This window comes from Mixophyes fleayi, chromosome 3, assembly GCF_038048845.1.
Source record: "Mixophyes fleayi isolate aMixFle1 chromosome 3, aMixFle1.hap1, whole genome shotgun sequence".
Classification (NCBI taxonomy): Eukaryota; Metazoa; Chordata; class Amphibia; order Anura; family Limnodynastidae; genus Mixophyes; species Mixophyes fleayi.
The window spans coordinates 18,112,911-18,127,910 of record NC_134404.1 but is presented as its reverse complement, the minus strand read 5'-3'; the positions used below and the strand labels follow the sequence as shown (position 1 = coordinate 18,127,910).

General features: G+C 42.8%; 1 protein-coding gene across 3 annotated transcripts in view; it reads left to right on the top strand.

Moving 5' to 3' along the window:
• PTK2B (protein tyrosine kinase 2 beta) overlaps nt 1–15,000 on the top strand; it is a 126,383-nt gene that overhangs the window by 80,277 nt on the left and 31,106 nt on the right. For all 3 annotated transcript variants that reach the window (XM_075201150.1, XM_075201149.1, XM_075201151.1), the window contains exons 6-17: nt 1,716–1,778; nt 3,202–3,256; nt 4,364–4,504; nt 5,009–5,083; nt 6,051–6,152; nt 7,242–7,350; nt 9,177–9,216; nt 11,161–11,204; nt 11,302–11,352; nt 12,178–12,275; nt 12,428–12,512; nt 14,887–14,987. In XM_075201150.1, coding sequence (XP_075057251.1) covers nt 1,716–1,778; nt 3,202–3,256; nt 4,364–4,504; nt 5,009–5,083; nt 6,051–6,152; nt 7,242–7,350; nt 9,177–9,216; nt 11,161–11,204; nt 11,302–11,352; nt 12,178–12,275; nt 12,428–12,512; nt 14,887–14,987 — 964 coding nt within the window. The remainder of the gene's footprint in view (nt 1–1,715; nt 1,779–3,201; nt 3,257–4,363; nt 4,505–5,008; nt 5,084–6,050; nt 6,153–7,241; nt 7,351–9,176; nt 9,217–11,160; nt 11,205–11,301; nt 11,353–12,177; nt 12,276–12,427; nt 12,513–14,886; nt 14,988–15,000) is intronic.

Sequence of the window (15,000 nt, the reverse complement as noted above, 5' to 3'; positions counted from 1 at the left end):
AAAGGAGTAACTTTTCACCTGGGCAAAACCATGTTGCATTGGAGGGGAAGGTAAAATTAAAATGTGTGGACAGATGTATAGTTGGCGTAGGGCATGTCCTAGACTAGCTTTAAATTTCAGCGTAAAAATAAAGCCATCAAGTATTTGTGTCCTATATGAAAAAGCAGCCAATATTTTCCTTATGTGCAAAATAATAGACTCATTTTTGTCAGCAGCCAATTAACCTACCAGTATGTCTTCGGATGGGGAGAACATACAAGCTCCACACAGATAAGGCCATGGTCGGGAATTGAACTCATGATCCCAGCGCTGTGAAGCAGCAATGCTAACCACCGTGCCTTACTTGCACTGCTGAGTTTGAATGGGGAAAGGATGGGCCCCATTATAGGGCCCTGTTATTAGCTGCCACTGACTTACATGCACAGAGCTGTTACAGCTAATGAGAGGTAGATGCAACTAGCACATGTGAGGAGCCAGAATATGTGTTATATTGGATAAAATGACTATTATTGTTGTTATTATTATTATTGTTGTTGATATGTAAGGAGCCACAGTGCTCCGCAGCGCCGTACAGCAGGGAAAACAGTACATACATAAAACAGGAACAAATGAGGCAGACAAAATAAACGCAGACATGAAAACAAAGGGTATGGAGGACCCTGCTCATTAGAGAGCTTACATTCTAAGTGGGAGAGGGCACAGCTGAAACAAGAGGAGCAAATGTGTTTCAGAGTGGAGATTGGGATAGTTGTGAGGGTGCATTAGTGTGAGTAGTACTATCAGAGATAAGGTCACCTCTAATAAAGAGATGGGTTTTTAATAGTGTATAAAGATTTGAAGGCTGTGGGAAAGTCTGATTGAGCGTGGTAGGGAATTCCATAAGTAGGGAGCAGCACGGGAGAAGTCTTGTAGGCGGGAGTGAGAGGTGGTTACCAGAGATGAGACAAGGCGCAGGTCAGAGGTAGATCTAAGAGGGCGGGAGGGAGAGTATTTTGATATGATATTTGAGATGTATACAGGGGTGATGTTGTTGAGGCCTTTGTAGGTAAGGGCGAGTACACAGAGAGCCAGTGTAGGGATTTACAAAGTGATGCAGCAGATGTGGAGCGGTGAGAGAGGAAGATCAGTCTTGCAGCAGCATTTAGGATGGATAGAAGTGTGGATATATGGGTGTCAGGAATGCCAGATAACAGGAGGTTGCAATAGTCAAGACGGGAGATGATGAGAGAATGAATAAGAGTTTTGGTAGCATGTTGAGTAAGAAAAGGGCGAATTCTGGAAATGTTTTTAAGGTGGAGTCGACAGGACTGGGAGAGAGTCTGGATGTAAGGAATAAACCAGAGGGCTGAGTCAAGTGAGGTAATTGTGAAGTTATTACCAGTGAGGGAGGTTTGAGGGGAGGTGGTGACTCTGGGAGGAAGATAAGTTCTGTATTGGACATGTTGAGCTGTAAGTAGCGTTGGGACCTCCATGTGGAGATCACAGAGGGGGAGAATTCAGGGGAATAGGTGTAGATTCCGATGTCATAGAGGTGATACTGGAGGCTGAAGGAGCAACTTATTCATGACTCACTAATGTGGTGGAAACATTTTGATAAAGATGAACATTATCATTAATATATGGTGATATGTGCTCTATACGCCCTCATGCACCAGAACTACTTTCTTGTAAACCGTTAGGTCTTCACAGCAGTAACTCCTCTCTATGTTTTTCAGGCGATTCTATAAAGATATGCCACAGAACGCCTTGGAGAAGAGATCCAACTTTGACTTCTTAGAGTAAGTAAACACCAGGGGAGATATTGTCAGTAAGGATACGAGACAAGATGATGATAACATCTATAAACCTGCTGCGCATTGTTAGCCTGTGACATGCACACGCGTGCTGTGACTAGCACGCTACCACAAGTATACATATGACAGCTGTATGCGCATGTCTAGGGTACCGTACACACTTTTATACTGTCCCCATTATTTTGGAATCTGAGAATGACGAGAAATAAGGCAAAAGTAAAGAGAGAAAAGGGCACAGAAACAGCAAAAAGTAAAACAAAGCAAAGGCAAAACGCTGGTGGTCATGTCCAGCGATATAACGCCAATGTCCATCTGTGTAAAAAGCAAAAACCAAAGACAACACCAGACTCTTTGTTGTTTTTTTTTCTTCTTTTTCAGTTGATTTTCTTCTCGTTTCATGTTTTCTACTTGCCGTTGTTTTTTTGTGCTATTATTGCTCAGATTCATATTGGTAGACCTCATTTACAGAGTGCACTAGATATAACTTTGGTTTTACACCTCAATTGTAGACCCAACGCGTTTCACGGTGCCCCCTAATGTCTTTACATCCAACACTTTCATTAAACTTTTCCATGTTTTTCTTATTATACTGGTCAGTCGAGCCCCATGTTTGGCTTACATGAACCATTGGAGTGAGGGAACGTGTGGACTATCTTATTGCATGTTGTATTATTGTGCGTTTGAAGTTTTTTTATATCACATTGGGCAAAGTGCACCTACAAACGTGCTTCAACCCCAACGTGGAACTGGGAAGTGTAAACTGTGCACTATTAGATGTAGAGGACGAGGCCCGATCTCCCCAGATCGGAGCCGGTAGAAAAATTAAGTGTTTTTATGAGATTAGACAATATGGAGAAATAGGGACATTTGCCGTAAAGTTAGAATCTATGACGTAGCCGAGAACCCTACAGATTGGGTACCACGGAGCACTGACTTGTCCCAACCCATTGGGCGAAAAGTTGGCAACTCCTCCTCTGCGCCACTACTACCATGTAATGAGGACTTTGCCAACACCTTTTAGGTTCAAATCCCTTTCACTATTATAGACCATCCTTGGCCAAGCAGCGCTATAACCTGTAACACGGGCCGCTCTTCTGACCGGATGCCAGGCCACATGGATGTCCCGGTTAGCCCCAGTGGTGAGTCTCGGCTCCGCCACCACAGTCCTGAACCTGCCCCAGCCTGTCGGTACTTTTCTTGCGGCATGGTTGGTGGTGATGGCGGCTACGCCAACGCGGTGCTCAGTGCGCTACCGGTGATTGTGGCAACACTCTGAGCCGGCTGACAGATGATATTTATGTCCATTACCAACAGAATAAAGCCCGGACATCGGCCAATCAGCTTCGGGAGCTGTATACTATGTCGTACATTTAGCCTATGTAACATAATACTGTGTGTTTATTTCCAGGAAAGAAGTGGGTCTGGATCTCTTCTTCCCTAAACAGATGCAGGAGAGTCTGAAGGTAAAAAGAGTGTACACTGCCTCTGCCGTACCCAAACCACAGCCAAAATCTCCTCCTATGTAAATAAATATCTTGTAACATTTACAGGTATGGGGGTAAATGTATCAAGCTGAGAGTTTTCCGGTGGGTTTGAGCAACCAATCAGATTCAAGCTATTGTTTATTTAGTGCATTCTACAAAATGATAGCTAGAATCTGATTGGTTGCTCCTCCACTTTTCAAACCCGCTGGAAAACTCTCAGCTTGATACATTTACCCCATGGCCTCTGTATAAACAGCATTTTCCATACATCTGAATGTGAAATATAAAGTTTTCCTTTTTTCCTTTTGCTTTTAGTGCTTATATCTGTTTTATCGCTTTGTTTTTGCTAGATCTGCTTCTATAATAGCAGCTGCCACACTTTATCACAACATAGCTTGTGTGAAATCATCCTATTGTTTTTACATTTAAGGATAGAAACTTTCCAGGAGATGAAATAAGAAAAGTTGTGATTTAATCTTAAATAAAAAAAAGTCTTCAGTCATGTAGTGCTCTCTCTTTGCCTGTAGGCGGCAGTAGTGCAAACATGGTCTAGAGCAGGCCTGGACAACCTGTGGCTCTCCAGGTGTTTAGAAACTACAAGCCCCAGCATGCTTTGCCAGTAGATAGCCAGCTGATAGCTGGCAAGGCATGCTGGGACTTGTAGTTTCACAACACCTGGAGAGCCGCAGGTTGGCCAGGCCTGTGGTATCTGTGGTTCAGTACATACATCACTCACCTCTGCCTGCTCTACAATGACGCAGCAGGCGTAGCAGCTGAGGGGGCAGAAGGGGTCCAGGGGAAACAAGAAGGAGCCAGGGAAGGGGTGGTTCGGTGGTCCTAAATACAGACTAGACTGAATTATTTACATAGATAGGATGGAGTGGGGGCTGGGGAGAGAGATACATGTAGAGGAAGACAAAGTGGTCTGGGGGCTAAAAATAAGAACAAGTGAATCCAGGCTCATTCATTTCAGTCCTCGGTGTCACTAGAGTACACCATGCCAGCTACATGGAGAACATTGTATCCACCCTATAGAGCAGAGGTGTCATTATAAGACAATGATAAGAGCTCTATGTTCCGTGACAGCCCAAGCAGTTCCGTAAGATGATCCAGCAGACGTTCCAGCAGTATGGATCCCTGAAGGAGGAGGAATGTATCATGCGGTTCCTGAGCACCTTGTCCAGCTTCACCTCCATCGACCAGGAGACCTACAGGTGTGAGCTGGCGGTGAGTATACAGGGCACCGCGGGGGAACTACAAGTCCCAGGGTGTCACATTGAGAGACACAGGCCGCCTAGACTTCATTCTATTGTACCCCACTGCTCCAATACAAGGGAAACGGTCTCGATTAAAGTCAGACATCAAACTAGTCATCAAATAACACCGTTTGTTACTTTGGAAAATTGTTTCATTTTCTATTAAAAATATTTTTATTAATTTACATAAACGAGAAACCCCCTACCCAGCAGTTCTGACCTTTTTATTCCTCCTGCTGAAGCCACAATGGAAGGAACCATCTTTCTTTTTAAGTCATTAGAAGAGCTTCTCTATCTGTCTCCTTTCTTTCATTTGCAGAGAGTTCATTTGTCAGAGAATATGTACAAGAGTAAATTAACTGTAAAATGAGCAGAAAATTAGGGGATATCACTGGTATCTTTATGTAATTCTGCAATAGAGAAAGTCAACTATAAGAGGCAGATTAAATTAAACATTTGCGTGTTTCCCATTTAGCAAGGGTGGAGCATCACGGTGGACGTGGTCATTAGCCCCAAGGGAATCAGACAGCAGACAGCTAAGGACTCCAAGGTGAGCAGAAATCAAAGCATTTCACATATTAAATCTTATGTCACTATGTTCTCTAAGTGATGTCACTGGTCCCTAGTGAATAGATAGGCTGCATTCTCAGTGATGTCACTGGTCCCTAGTGAATAGATAGGCTGCATTCTCAGTGATGTCACTGGTTCCTAGTGAATGGATAGGCTGCATTCTCAGTGATGTCACTGGTCCCTAGTGAATAGATAGGCTGCATTCTCAGTGATGTCACTGGTTCCTAGCGAATGGATAGGCTGCATTCTCAGTGATGTCACTGGTCCCTAGTGAATAGATAGGCTGCATTCTCAGTGATGTCACTGGTTCCTAGTGACTGGATAGGCTGCATTCTCAGTGATCCTATAGATTGTAAGCTTGCAAGCAGGGTTCTCTTACCTCTCTGTCTGTATGTATTACCCAGTATTGTCTTATTAATGTTTGTTCCCAATTGTAAAGCGCTACGGAATCTGCTGGCGCTATATAAATTAATGTTGATGATGTCTCTGGTTCCTAGTGAATAGATAGGCTGCATTCTCAGTGATGTCACTGGTTCCTAGTGAACGGATAGGCTGCATTCTTAGTGATGTCACTGGTCCCTAGTGAACGGATAGGCTGCATTCTTAGTGATGTCACTGGTCCCTAGTGAATGGATAGGCTGTGTTGTCAGTTATGTCACTACATATCTCAACCGTGCAGGTTCTCTAATTTCAGTCAGATATTCTCTGTATTTAAATGCAATAAACCATTTCACATCTATATTTGAGGATATTGTTTTAAGAGTAACAGTAGTTTGATAAATTGGATTGGTTCTTGCAGAATCTTTTTATGTTCCAGCAGATGAGTGACTCTGTAACAAAGTGTCGGCTGTGTGCTCTGTTCTGGTCAATAGCTCTGTATTCCCCGGCAGTCCTTATTGTGTGATCAGTGTACTAGTCACTAACAGCTGCCTTCTCTGTCCCTACAGCCCACGTGTTTTGCAGAATTCAAACAGATTAAATCTATCAAGTGCTCACTACTAGAGGATGGCCGGGCGTTGCTGCTATTGGGGATATCCGGAGCCCCTCAGGTAAATGCCCTGAAGTCATTGTAGAGAGTAGAGCTTGCATCCAATTTTATGCAGCGCTGTACAGAATATCTCTATTGCAACCGCTCCTTGTCCGATCAAGCTTACAATCTAAACCTTTTGATGTAAGACACATAGGGATATATTTACTAAACTGTGGGTTTGAAAAAGTGGAGATGTTGCCAATAGCAACCAATCAGATTCTAGCTGTCATCTATTTAGTACATTCTACGAAATGACAGCTAAAATCTGATTGGTTGCTATTGGCAACATCTCCCATTTTTCAAACCTGCAGTTTAGTAAATGTACCCCAAGGAGTCTTGTCCAAGGTCACATTGGGATTTGGATGGTGGCTCCTCAGCAAGTCGATCAGTGTTGTTGCCATCCAGTCAGTTTATTTAATCACCCAAGTCAGGGAAGTAACCCACAATGGCCGGGGCCCATAGCCCATGGCGATCTTCTCCATTCCCTCTGCCTTTGCAGGGAGGGGTGGGGTGCATGTGCAATTAAACTCTGTTTAGACTCTTGTTTCCAAACTGGAAACCCAGTCCATATGCCCAGAGTGCCAAGGACAGGGGGGGCGGATGGGGGGGGGAAATCAATCCAAAAGACTGGTATAAGAGTTGCAATGGTCTAAAGATTATTATTGAGAAGATTCTTGAGGTTTGTATTGGCTTAGTGGGGTAGAGTTGGGGCTGGCTTTGATGGAGAAACATTGCCGCTCCCCCGACATTACTCTAGAGTGCCATGGTTGGGTCTATCCCCAATAGCTATGCTGCTATTGGAGATATCCAGAGCCCCTCAGGTAAATGCTTGTAAGTCATTGTAGAGAGTAGAACTTGTTATTGGCTTTTGCATCCAGTTTTATGCAGCGCTCTACAGAACATCTCTAGGGCAACGATCCTTGTCCAATCAAGCTTACTCCACTTTCATTCATACCATCCATTGATCTTTGCAAAAATGTATAACCCTTTGGTCTCTATTCTATTCTTCAGCTATTTTCCTCATCTAGATGACTGATTTAGTTAGCTGTGTGTATGTATAGTTTTACATTTAAACACTTACTAATATGATCTACTTGTATTTTTTAAGCCATTAGCTATCAAAACCGCTTCACTGGCGGTGGCTGAAAACATGGCGGACCTTATCGACGGATACTGCCGGTTACATAATGAGTCCGTCATCGTCTATCCTGGGAAAGGTGAGGAAATAATAATATCAGCTGATATTGGCTACAAACAACTAAAAAACTATGTTCAGCAGGGAACTCCTAATGAGCAGCTGAAACATTGTGACGTAAACTGTTTTTTTTATTGTTAGAAATAATAACAGACCAAGATTCAAAACCTCTATGTAGGTTATTAGCTGAATAGGATCAGATGTGTTGTGCTGAGACACATTTGTAGAGTTGAATAGCATTGGATTTGTAGTGTTGAACTTGGTCAGATTTGTAGTGTTGAGTAGGATCAGTTTTGTAGTCTCGATTAGCATTGGATATGCAGTATTGAGTATGATCACATATGTATTGTTTAATAGGATGAGAATTATGGTGTTGAGTAGGATGGGATTCATAGTGGTGTTGAGTGAGATGGGATTCATAGTGGTATTGACTGGGATGGGATTCATAGTGGTGTTTAGTGGGATGGGATTCATAGTGCTGAATGAGATGGGATTCATAGTGGTGATGAGTAGGACGGGATTCATAGTAGTATTGAGTAGAATGGGATTCATAGTGGTGTTGAGTAGGATTCGATTCATAGTGGTGTTGAGTGGGATGGGATTCATAGTGGTGTTGAGTGGGATGGGATTTGTAGTGTTGAGTAGAATGGGATTCATAGTGCTGAATGGGATGGGATTCATAGTGCTGTTGAGTGGGATGGGATTTATAGTGTTGAGTAGGATGGGATTCATAGTGCTGAATGGGATGGGATTCGTAGTGGTGTTGAGTAGCATGGAATTCATAGTGGTGTTGAGTAGGATGGGATTCATAGTGGTGTTGAGTAGGATGGGATTTATAGTGGTGTTGAGTGGGATGGGATTTGTAGTGTTGAGTAGGACGGAATTCGTAGTGTTGAGTAGGATAGGATTCATAGTGGTGTTGAGTAGGATGGGATTCATAGTGCTGAATGGGATTCATAGTAGTGTTGAGTAGGACGGGATTCATAGTGCTGAATGGGATGGGATTCATAGTGGTGTTGAGTAGGATAAACCCTAATAGACTATTACACTTGTCGAGAAATGCTGATGTCCATCTACCTGCCAGTATAAGAGCTAGGGAGAAGTTAAAGGTCCTTGGTATTAGTATCATAAGCTACACTATGGGTATTTCAGCGTATGGGGTCCATCTGCACAACACCCTGTTAGTTCCTCTCCTGTTCTACACTCTCCATCCACCCACCCCACCTTCATTCCTCTTTGGTTGACCATACCATTGATTACCAGATGTGGCTTCTACTAAGACCAACTTAATATCATTACAAGCACCAGGAAGAACCCATGGTAGGACCACTCATTATGGGACCTGTTCAGTTGTTTCACATATTGTTCTTCATGAGATAAAGGGCTAGATTTACTAAACTGCGGGTTTGAAAAAGTGGAGATGTTGCCAATAGCAACCAATCAGATTCTAGCTGCCATTTTGTAGAAAATACTAAATAAATGACAGCTAGAATCTGATTGGTTGCTATAGGCAACATCTCCACTTTTTCAAACCCGCAGTTTAGTAAATATACTCCAAAGAGTATAAACATTATTACCATTGTATGGGAAATATACAAGTATGAATTATAGAAATATTATAAGTCACCCACAAGTTCTATAACCTTCTAAAGGTCCACGATCCCAGGCTGAGAGGGTTTATACTGGCACCAGAGCCCATAGTTACTTCTAATATCCTAATCACTAACAGTAACTTATACACAGTTAAATGATAACACAGGACTCACCACTTTACTTTATCACGTTACTAATGTCACTTGTGTATAATATGCAGATCAATTATATTCATGTATTGTTTGTATCCCACAGAAAATGAGAAGCGGATCAGTCTGCCTAGAATCCCGACGCAGTAAGTGTGTATTCCACCACACGTCAGTCATGAACCAATATTCAGGCCTATACTAGAAAAATTGTCTGAATTATACAATACCCAGTTGTATTTCAATGGTTACGTATGATGAGCCATCGTTTCCTCAGTCAGCGGTTGCCATAGGCAGTTTGTGGTGTAACTCATCTCCGATAGTAAATAATAATGGTCTAGATTTTTGTGATGTAATCTGGATAAGGCACATGTGTAACAGGGTATTATATCAGTTCATGACTTGTTATTGTCAGGTCAATGACTAACTTTACCTCTTGACAAGTATGTGATTTACAAAACATCCTGTAGATGGCGGTGTGGTGCAAAAAGAAATCAGTACTCTGTTTTATTAACCATTCACATGCAGCAGAAAGTTGCATTCCTTTCTTCCTTTTGATCAGTTTTTATCATCATATGTAAATCTTTTTAGCATTTTCACCATGAATTCCACTTATCACTCTCTTGCTCAGTGCGGTCAAACTAACGTTCCTTATTATTTCTTGTTGGATCTAAATAATATCCGTAGTAGTGTTGTGACCCATTGATCAGATTTTAGTTCATAATGTTCTTCATTTTAATTACATTACTGTCCACTCTAAGTTCAGTATAACGTTTAGCAAACCCAATGACCAGGAATCTGGATCTAGTACAAAATGGCCAGCACAGTGGCCTAGTGGTTAGCACTTCAGCCTTACAGCACTGGGGTCATGAGTTCAAATCCCAACCATGGCCTTATCTGTGTTGAGTTTGTATGTTCTCCCCGTGTTTGTGTGGGTTTCCTCTGGGTGCTCTGGTTTCCTCCCACACTCCAAAAAAACATACTAGTAGGTTAATTGGCTGCTATCAAAATTGACCCTAGTGTGTGTGTGTGTGTGTGTGTGTGTGTGTTAGGCATACTTACCAACTTTACAATGTTGGTATCCGGGAGCCTGCGGGGGAGGTGGGCGTCATGGGGGGGCGGGCCTCCAAAATCCGTGTCATTTTGGACCCGCCCCCATGACGTCATGACGCAAAATGCGTCATTTGACAGAGGGGGCGGGGCCAAACGCCGCGATTCACCAGGAATCGCGGCGTTTGTGACCTAATTCTGCCCACTTCACTAGGAAGTGGGCAGATCCGGGATTTTGCCACACTCGCCCGGGAGTCCGGGAGACTCTCTCAAAATGCGGGAGTCTCCCGGACATTCCGGGAGAGTTGGCAAGTATGGTGTTAGGGAATTTAGACTGTAAGCTCAAATGGGGCAGGGACTGATGTGAATGAGTTCTCTGTACAGCGCTACGTAATTAGTGGCGCTATATAAATAACTGATGATGATCATATTACAGTATGAGTAGAAATTAGTTTGTTGGTTATTGGGAAGAGAGGATGATGGGGACCCACACACACACAAATTCCCCCGTGATCCATAGGATTAGAACCCCTGGATTTGTAAAATATTACTTAAAGGATTTATATATGGGCATACGGTATGAGAGGACCTACGCCAGGTGTTGTGAATAGACCACACTAAGTGACACAGTAATTCACATGTTCCTGCAGCACGTATACGGGATCTGTAAGGAACTAACGTGATAGATCATTGGGAATCAGTGGATTTAGAGCTTATTTATATATTAGGAATATATTTGTTACAGTATCTCACAATAAATGAATTCAGAAACTGAATAGTAGCAGGAAGAGAGAAGATACATAATAGAACTTATAGGTCACAAAGTGCTCACCTCGAATTCTGTGCAGTGTTCTGTAGGAAGACTGAAAGGTAGCAAAAGGTACAACGTCTACAGAAAGACAGACAGATCCATGTGACAGTGGTGGGGACTTACTCAGTAAAATAAATAGAAAAAATGTTCGGGACATAGAAAATATATATTGACGTCCTATGGATAGTCATTCCCTAGTATCATGGTAAGGTACATTTATTTTCCTCTGTAGGGATGTTCCAGAGAGAAGATCGCTGGCGGAAGAGAGCAGTTTCGGTGAGTCCCCCTTTATAGATATGTTGGTTCCTGCGATGTGTTAGTGATATAAATGTTGTTTTCTGGTGAGTGACAGATGTAATCCTCCTCGTTCTAGAGTCTGACATATACGCAGAAATACCTGATGATTCGGAGCAGAAGTCTGCGGGTACGTGAGATACTTACATCTTAATGTTATCTATCTATCTATCTATCTATCTATCTATATATATATATATACACATATATATATATGGTTCCCATACCTTGACTGAACTTAAGATATCAGAGACGTATGACCCATTGTTATCTAGCTAATTACAAGTTATATATGGCCAGGGGCGGGCTGGCAGGTATCAGCCCGGGGGGCACACAGGCGTCATAATGACGAGGCCGCATTGCGTGTCATGTGATGCGGCCGCATCGCTGGCAATAATAACCTATTTTTTTCATCCACGGGGGGGGGACGGGGGGACGGGGGGGAGGCGGCCTGAACAGCCGGTAGACTGAGCGGCCCGGGTGCCCGCTTCCCCCCGGTCCAGCCCGCCCCTGTATATGGCCGATGTCAGACTGGTCTTCTCCAGGGCTGCCTTGATGGCGTGATTTCCTATGTTCCTAGACGTGTTGTAATAAGGTAGCAAAACTAATCGCTAAACAATGCACAAAAACAGCCCAGCCAAACTACATGTAAAAAAAAAAACCCTGAAAAAAAATTAAAATCAATGGAAAAAACACTGTTAGATTTACTGAACCTTATAAAAAGGAAACGAGGGGGTGTTGCCCAAAGCAGCCAATCAGATTCCAGCGATCATTTATCTACTATATACTAGAACATGATAACTAGGATCTGATTCGTTGCTATGGGCAACACCTCTACTTTTCCTTTTATAGAAGACTCAGTAAACCTACTCAGTGATTTTTAACTCTTCAACTCCTTGCTGTTGGTTACACTTTGTCAGCGTACGGCTAGTAAAGAGATGGATTCTGCCTACAGGTATCCGCTACGCGATCAGCCGAGAAGACGTGGCATTGGGCAGGATCCTGGGGGAAGGTTTTTTTGGAGAAGTATATGACGGAGTCTATAAAACTCAGGTATGTAGTCGAAGCCCAAACTACACCGTGCTCCCGAAATGCGACCGCGCAATAACCGGCACATTCCGCGCCTTATGTTGAGTAAATGTAAATTGCGCCAACGTACTTTACTTTGTATTCTTAATATTCTGATGTCTCCGCTCATCCCGCAGAAAGGAGAGAGAGTGAACGTAGCGGTGAAGACGTGTAAGCAGGACTGCGCTTTGGATGTCAAGGAGAAGTTCATGAGTGAAGCCTGTGAGTGCAATTAGTCGGGAATTAACCGCGTATCCGCCCTTAATTGCTGCAGAGACAGTTCATGTGACACTCCTAATGAGTCTGTGGTCAGAAATGTATATTTCACATGAAGACATCTCTAGATCTATAATTTTATATAAACCCCTATACATATATATCTCTATGCTATTGGATTAATTATATATTTGTCAGTCGCGAACTGCGATATAACTGACATTAATATGATGCTCAGAAGGTATATATGGAGTATACTGTAAATTATAAGGATAAATCACTCGGAGGTCAAGTTCATTATAAAATCACAATGCCACAGATTGAGTTCATTTATATAGATGACGGATCTCCAAAGTGTCTCCTATATCCGTAATAAATTATAACAGCGTTTATAATGTACTGATGAACACTGAAGTGATGACATCACAACTCACCGATTATACAGTTATTATTTACATTCGTATATTTTACATCACTTGTGTATTATTACCTGAAATGTTACATTCTACAAGTAAGAATGGGTGTCCCAATATTTCAAGACAGTCCTAATTTTCAAGTAAAAACGTGACTATTTTTTCTTTTCTTTGTGCAATCTATTTTTATTGAAGAAGAAAATAACGTTTTTCAGAAAATCATTGTCCACAACGCAGACATAGATAATAGGACAGGTCAGGTAACGACAACTGATTGTGAGCTCACAGCGCAGACAGGAAGAAGCAGTTTAGATAAAACTCGCTTACATCTTAAAAGTGTAATAAATGTTAATACAAACTGTAAACTGAAAAAAAGAACAATGGAAATCAAAGAGACATATCGGTTAAGGGGAGGGGGATATACACAGGGAGCAAAGTGGGGGGTGCACTAAGAGGGGGAAGAGAGAGATTTTAAGTTGCGTGTGCACAACCGTGCTGGAGCTGGCATGAGCCAAGCGGAAGGTCTAATGCCGATGATCTTCATCTAAGTCCAGCTCCAGCTCCCGGTTCCAGGTTGGACCATAACTGGCCAGTGACAAGGAAGCGGTCTGTAAACAATATTTATAAATTTCCAAAATTATATTTCTTGGAGGGCTCGTAGGAAGGCATAGAGTCTCCTCTATTGACTATTGGGTTGTTAGAAAGGCTAAGAATAAAATCCTCGGTTGAAGATAAACCCAGAGCCATCAACTTGGCAAATTAGGAGAGATTTGGAGACCGGGAAAGGATTTCATGTCTGTAGAGTCAACTGGCCTCCTCTGAGAGTCCACAGCGATGACCATGATGCAAGTAATTCAGGAGAAAACCCTGGGGAAAAATGTGAATTGAGTGTTAACAGGATATGGAGACACCCCAGGAGCAAATTGCGAGAGAGTCCTTTTCCAGCATTGCATCGTGGGATGAAGTGCGGGGTGTCAAATCTTAGTTATTTTAGAGAGCCAGGGAAGGACTTGGGCCCAAACCGGTAGAGTCTGTTCCTCATTGAGGCCCATTGTTTGGGAGGTTTCTCCCGAGACAATTCCAAAAGCCGTGATAAATGGACAAAACTTACTTTTTTCGAATTTCATGGCAAAGGGATGGTCATTATAAAAATACATATGAAAAACATTATTAAGGGTTTATAATTATGTCTAAATTGCTTTGCAATATAATTGGAACTTCACGATGTCAATATAAATTCCGTGAGACTAGGGAACATTCTGCGCAGTTTTCGTTGTGTACTTGAATTATTATATCATTGTCGGGGTGTCGGCTACAGACCTCTGGTTGAGGTTCCTTTAATTACAGACGACCCATTAGACACCTCTGCTCGCCCTGGAACCGAAACAACCCCCTGAAACAAATCATCCTTTGTATGTAGAGAAACGACTGTCATGCGTCCATTCTCCATTAGGGAGATCTGTGGTGTTTCATGTCTATAAGCTCTTGTACAGTGGTGGCGGCATCTTCCTACACCTCTTGTATTGCTAATAATCCACACTTTAATATTATACAACCAGTGCAGTCTCCATAGGCAAACCAGGGAGGGGGGGGGGGGTCCCTAGTGCCTGGAAAGCCCCCTCCAAGCCTGGGCCACTGTATAATTGAGGTGGCTGGACCCTGCTCCCGCTTCACACGGCTCTGCTTGAAAAGGGAGAGCTATGTGCACCTAACAGTAGTGCACGCAGCATTGCCCATGTATATTATGGGGATAGGAAGAGTTGGAGAGAGCCAAGCACTGTCTAAAATTATAGCTACGCCCCCATGCATGCTGGTCACGCCCACTGGTGGCGTGGTGTGGAAACCCCCCTCTGCAAATCCTGCGTTTGCCCCTGGTCTCTGTATCTATAATTAATATTGTACCTTTGACAGATACCCATAGAACCAATGTCTGGCGGGACTTGTAAAGTCTTCTGTTCCATTTGTAGATCTGATGAGAAATCTGGACCACCCTCACATCGTGAAGCTCATCGGGATTATTGAAGACGACCCGATCTGGATAGTGATGGAGCTCTACGCGTTTGGGGAGGTAATGTGTTATT